The 6985-nt window shown below is 53.0% G+C and overlaps 1 protein-coding gene across 1 annotated transcript in view; it reads left to right on the forward strand.

Moving 5' to 3' along the window:
* Window positions 1–865: 865 nt before the first annotated feature.
* prune (prune exopolyphosphatase) overlaps window positions 866–6985 on the forward strand; it is a 9611-nt gene continuing 3491 nt past the window's right edge. The window contains exons 1-4 of the mRNA XM_083918338.1: window positions 866–1161; window positions 1852–1959; window positions 2964–3166; window positions 4912–5096. Of these exons, the coding sequence (XP_083774464.1) occupies window positions 1123–1161; window positions 1852–1959; window positions 2964–3166; window positions 4912–5096 (535 nt within the window). The 5' untranslated portion in view covers window positions 866–1122. The remainder of the gene's footprint in view (window positions 1162–1851; window positions 1960–2963; window positions 3167–4911; window positions 5097–6985) is intronic.

Genomic DNA, 6985 nt, shown 5'->3' on the forward strand with positions numbered 1-6985 from the left:
TAACAGTGTTTCGTGTTTTATCCAAATGAATGGACGTTGCTTTAGCTCCGAGGATCAGCTGACCCTGGAACAGCCAATAAACTGACATTTCAGCACCAACACAACTGTTTATTATTGCGTTTGTGTTTTATAAAACGGTAAACTTGTTAATCAGTTTAGGCCTTAACAGGTGTCTGTCGTTTATTTTTCCAACCCACACACTTTTATATAGCAGGCTAGTTAGCTTAGCTAGCTTTCACCACGGCTTTCAATACACTTTTATATAGCAGGCTAGTTAGCTTAGCTAGCCACCTTTCTATTCTAAAAAACAAACAAAAAAACTGCAATTTGCCAGCTTGGGATCAATAAAGTATTTCTCTTCTACCCAAAACGCTAGATAATATTGGCGACGTCTTTTTTAAAGTTAATAAAAGTTAATTTCTTTAAGTTGAGACTCGTAACATTTGTTTTCATCATTGAGTCGTTTTTATGTCGTAAACTGAGAGAAAAGTAAAACCAGCTCCTGATTATTCATGAACTTTAACCTCCAATCAAAACTAGCCTGGTTGGACCAAACAGGAAGCTGGGGGCGGGGCTTGTCTGACACACAGGAAGTATGGAACTACATTACCCAGAGTTCCATTCCTCCTGTTCCTCGTGCTGCGTTCACACGCTGTGGTCCGGGTGTGTACAGTCACTGCTGTCACACTTTGTTCCGTCAGATTCATTTACCTAAAAACATAAAGTCACAAAATATTCAGAGACATCTTCAGAAACGGAAACGGAAACGGAAACATCTTCAGAGACAGAAACGGAAACGGAAACAGAAACATCTTCGGGCACGAGGATAAAAAAAACAAGTCTCCGCTTCTTCTCTTCGGTCCAGCGGCGGAAGCTCGTTTGTCCCACGTTTCCGCGGAACCCTGAAGGCGTCCCGACCTTTACCCGCCCCTCACGTGACCGACAGTCTCGCGACAGTCATGGTTCATGTTAACGGTACCGTGCGTGCGTGCGCGTGTGTGTGTGAGTGACAGCCCGCCGCTCGGTGACCCGGCCGACACCGTTTACCGGACCCGTTAACGGCTGGAGGAGCGGGCTAGCACCGTTAGCGGCTAACGGCTACAAGCTAACGGCTAACAGAAGATGGAGGCGTTTCTGTTGAGCTGCAGCAGGGCCGTGAAGGTAACACACACACACACACACACACACACACACACACACACACACACACACACACACACACACACACACACACACACACACACACACACACACACACACACACACACACACACACACACACACACACACACACACACACACACACACACACACGTGTTTGTGAAAATATTAAATTACACTAAACTAAATAAATATTAGTAAAAATTAAATAATAGTGAAACTAAATAAATAATATTAGTGTCAGCGGAACCTTTCAAAATAAACTTCCTGTCAGCTGAACCTTTCAAAGTAAACTTCCCGTCAGCGGAACCTTTCAAAGTAAACTTCCCGTCAGCTGAACCTTTCAAAGTAAACTTCCCGTCAGCTGAACCTTTCAAAGTAAACTTCCCGTCAGCTGAACCTTTCAAAGTAAACTTCCCGTCAGCTGAACCTTTCAAAGTAAACTTCCCGTCAGCTGAACCTTTCAAAGTAAACTTCCTGTCAGCTGAACCTTTCAAAGTAAACTTCCCGTCAGCTGAACCTTTCAAAGTAAACTTCCTGTCAGCTGAACCTTTCAAAGTAAACGTCCCGTCAGCTGAACCTTTCAAAGTAAACTTCCTGTCAGCTGTTATGTATGTAATGTAACCTGATGAGCTTCTGTGTCTTCACTTCCTGCTAAATTGTGCGACGTGTTGAAAACATGGCGTCCAGGTGAACCCGGTCCAGACGGGTTCAGGGTTCCACGTGGTTCTGGGGAACGAAGCCTGTGACGTGGACTCCATGGCGTGCGCCCTCGCCTACGCCTACTTCCTGTCCAAGGTGAGCGTGTGCCCCCCGTCGCAGGGGTGTGTGCTCAGGTGTGTGCGCTCAGGTGTACCTGCTCAGGTGTGTGTGTGCCCCCCGGTGCAGGTGTGTGTGCTCAGGTGTGTGTGTGTGTTCAGGTGTACCTGCTCAGGTGTACCTGCTCAGGTGTGCGTGCTCAGGTGTACCTGCTCAGGTGTGTGTACCTGCTCAGGTGTACCTGCTCAGGTGTGTGTGTGTGTGCTCAGGTGTACCTGCTCAGGTGTACCTGCTCAGGTGAACCTGCTCAGGTGTACCTGCTCAGGTGTGTGTGTGTGCTCAGGTGTGTGTGTGTGTTCAGGTGTGCGTGCTCAGGTGTACCTGCTCAGGTGTGCGTGCTCAGGTGTACCTGCTCAGGTGTGTGTGTGTGCTCAGGTGTACCTGCTCAGGTGTGTGTGTGTGCTCAGGTGTACTTGCTCAGGTGTACCTGCTCAGGTGTGCGTGCTCAGATGTGTGTGTGTGTGCTCAGGTGTACCTGCTCAGGTGTACCTGCTCAGGTGTGTGTTGTGCTCAGGTGTGTGTACCTGCTCAGGTGTGTGTTGTGCTCAGGTGTACCTGCTCAGGTGTGTGTGTGTGCTCAGGTGTGCGTGCTCAGGTGTACCTGCTCAGGTGTGTGTGTGTGCTCAGGTGTACCTGCTCAGGTGTGTGTGTGTGCTCAGGTGTACCTGCTCAGGTGTACCTGCTCAGGTGTGCGTGCTCAGATGTGTGTGTGTGTGCTCAGGTGTACCTGCTCAGGTGTACCTGCTCAGGTGTGTGTTGTGCTCAGGTGTGCGTGCTCAGGTGTGTGTGCGTGCTCAGGTGTACCTGCTCAGGTGTACCTGCTCAGGTGTGTGTGTGTGCTCAGGTGTGTGTGCATGCTCAGGTGTGCGTGCTCAGGTGTGTGTGCGTGCTCAGGTGTAGCTGCTCAGGTGTGTGTGTGTGCTCAGGTGTACCTGCTCAGGTGTACCTGCTCAGGTGAGCCTGACAGTGTCTGTCTGTGGCAGGACGCTCACACGGACACGCCGGCTCTGCCGCTGCTGAACATCCGTGGGTCGGAGCTTCTGCTGCGTTCAGACAACGTGTTCCTGCTGCAGCAGCTCGCTCTGTCTCCGGACCTGCTGCTGTTCAGGGACCAGCTGGACCTGCGGGCGCTGCACCGCGCCGGCCGCCTGCGGCTGACGCTGGTCGACCACAACGTCCTGCCCAGGTAACCCTGACAACACCTGACAGGTAACAACACACACACACCTGACAGGTAACAACACACACACACCTGACAGGTAACAACACACGCACACCTGACAGGTAACAACACACGCACACCTGACAGGTAACAACACACACACACCTGACAGGTAACAACACACACACACCTGACAGGTACCAACACACACACACCTGACAGGTAACAACACACACACACCTGACAGGTAACAACACACACACACCTGACAGGTAACAACACACACACACCTGACAGGTAACAACACACACACACCTGACAGGTAACAACACACACACACCTGACAGGTAACAACACACACACACCTGACAGGTAACAACACACACACACACCTGACAGGTAACAACACACACACACCTGACAGGTAACAACACACACACACACCTGACAGGTAACAACACACACCTGACAGGTAACAACACACACACACCTGACAGGTACCAACACACACACACCTGACAGGTAACAACACACACCTGACAGGTAACAACACACACCTGACAGGTAACAACACACACACACCTGACAGGTAACAACACACACACACACACCTGACAGGTAACAACACACACACACACACCTGACAGGTAACAACACACACACACACCTGACAGGTTACAACATACACACACACCTGACAGGTTACAACACACACACACACCTGACAGGTTACAACACACACACACACACCTGACAGGTAACAACACACACACACCTGACAGGTAACAACAAACACACACCTGACAGGTAACAACACACACACACCTGACAGGTAACGACACACACCTGACAGGTAACAACACACACACACCTGACAGGTAACAACACACACACACACCTGACAGGTAACAACACACAAACACCTGACAGGTAACCACACACACCTGACAGGTAACAACACACACCTGACAGGTAACAACAACACACACCTGACAGGTAACAACAAACACACACCTGACAGGTAACAACACACACACACCTGACAGGTAACGACACACACCTGACAGGTAACAACACACACACACCTGACAGGTAACAACACACACACACACCTGACAGGTAACAACACACAAACACCTGACAGGTAACCACACACACCTGACAGGTAACAACACACACCTGACAGGTAACAACAACACACACCTGACAGGTAACAACAAACACCTGACAGGTTACAACACACACACACACCTGACAGGTTACAACACACACACACCTGACAGGTAACAACACACACACACCTGACAGGTAACAACACACACACACCTGACAGGTAACAACACACACACACACACACACCTGACAGGTAACAACACGCACCTGACAGGTAACAACACACACGCACCTGACAGGTAACAACACACACGCACCTGACAGGTAACAACACACACACACCTGACAGGTAACAACACACACCTGACAGGTAACAACACACACACACCTGACAGTTAACAACACACACACACACCTGACAGGTAACAACACACACCTGACAGGTAACAACACACACACACCTGACAGTTAACAACAACACACACCTGACAGGTAACAACACACACCTGACAGGTAACGACACAAACACACCTGACAGGTAACAACACACACACACCTGACAGGTAACGACACACACACACCTGACAGGTAACGACACACACACCTGTCAGGTAGGAGTGAGCGCACCTGTCTCATCATGTGTGTCTGTCCTGCAGCTCCGACAGCGACCTGGAGGACGCCGTGGTGGAGGTGATCGACCATCACCTGCTCGAGAGAGGCCCCTCCCCCTCCTGTCCTGTTACCGTGGAGACGGTGGGATCCTGTGCTACCTTGGTAACGGAACGTATCATCCAGAGAGCTCCGCAGATCCTGGACCAGCAGCTCGCTCACCTGCTCTACGGTAAACACCTGAACGCCTCACCACACCTGAACGCCTCACCACACCTGAACGCCTCCTCACACCTGAACACGCCTCCTCACACCTGAACGCCTCACCACACCTGAACACCTCCTCACACCTGAACGCCTCCTCACACCTGAACACGCCTCACCACACCTGAACGCCTCACCACACCTGAACACGCCTCCTCACACCTGAACACGTCCTCACACCTGAACACCTCCTCACACCTGAACGCCTCCTCACACCTGAACACGCCTCACCACACCTGAACGCCTCACCACACCTGAACACGCCTCCTCACACCTGAACACGTCCTCACACCTGAACGCCTCCTCACACCTGAACGCCTCACCACACCTGAACGCCTCACCACACCTGAACGCCTCACCACACCTGAACGCCTCCTCACACCTGAACACGCCTCCTCACACCTGAACACGTCCTCACACCTGAACGCCTCACCACACCTGAACGCCTCCTCACACCTGAACGCCTCCTCACACCTGAACGCCTCCTCACACCTGAACGCCTCACCACACCTGAACGCCTCCTCACACCTGAACGCCTCACCACACCTGAACGCCTCACCACACCTGAACACCGCCTCACACCTGAACACCTCACCACACCTGAACGCCTCCTCACACCTGAACCCCCCCTCACACCTGAACGCCTCACCACACCTGAACACGCCTCCTCACACCTGAACGCCTCCTCACACCTGAACCCCCCCTCACACCTGAACGCCTCACCACACCTGAACGCCTCACCACACCTGAACACGCCTCCTCAGACCTGAACACGCCTCCTCACACCTGAACGCCTCACCACACCTGAACACGCCTCCTCACACCTGAACGCCTCACCACACCTGAACGCCTCACCACACCTGAACGCTACACCACACCTGAACACGCCTCCTCACACCTGAACGCCTCCTCACACCTGAACACCTCCTCACACCTGAACACGCCTCCTCACACCTGAACGCCTCACCACACCTGAACACGCCTCCTCACACCTGAACGCCTCCTCACACCTGAACGCCTCCTCAGACCTGAACACGCCTCCTCACACCTGAACGCCTCACCACACCTGAACGCCTCCTCACACCTGAACGCCTCACCACACCTGAACACGCCTCCTCACACCTGAACGCCTCCTCACACCTGAACGCCTCCTCACACCTGAACACCGCCTCACACCTGAACACCTCCTCACACCTGAACGCCTCACCACACCTGAACACGTCCTCACACCTGAACGCCTCACCACACCTGAACACCGCCTCACACCTGAACACCTCCTCACACCTGAACGCCTCCTCACACCTGAACGCCTCCTCACACCTGAACGCCTCACCACACCTGAACGCCTCACCACACCTGAACGCCTCCTCACACCTGAACGCCTCACCACACCTGAACGCCTCCTCACACCTGAACGCCGCCTCACACCTGAACACCTCCTCACACCTGAACGCCTCACCACACCTGAACGCCTCCTCGCACCTGAACGCCTCCTCACACCTGAACGCCTCCTCACACCTGAACGCCTCACCACACCTGAACGCCTCCTCACACCTGAACGCCTCCTCACACCTGAACGCCTCACCACACCTGAACGCCTCACCACACCTGAACACCGCCTCACACCTGAACACGCCTCCTCACACCTGAACGCCTCACCACACCTGAACGCCTCCTCACACCTGAACGCCTCCTCACACCTGAACGCCTCACCACACCTGAACGCCTCACCACACCTGAACACCGCCTCACACCTGAACACGCCTCCTCACACCTGAACGCCTCACCACACCTGAACGCCTCCTCACACCTGAACACGCCTCCTCACACCTGAACGCCTCCTCACACCTGAACCCC

This window comes from Echiichthys vipera (genome assembly GCF_963691815.1).
Source record: "Echiichthys vipera genome assembly, chromosome: 8".
Lineage (NCBI taxonomy): Eukaryota > Metazoa > Chordata > Actinopteri > Perciformes > Trachinidae > Echiichthys > Echiichthys vipera.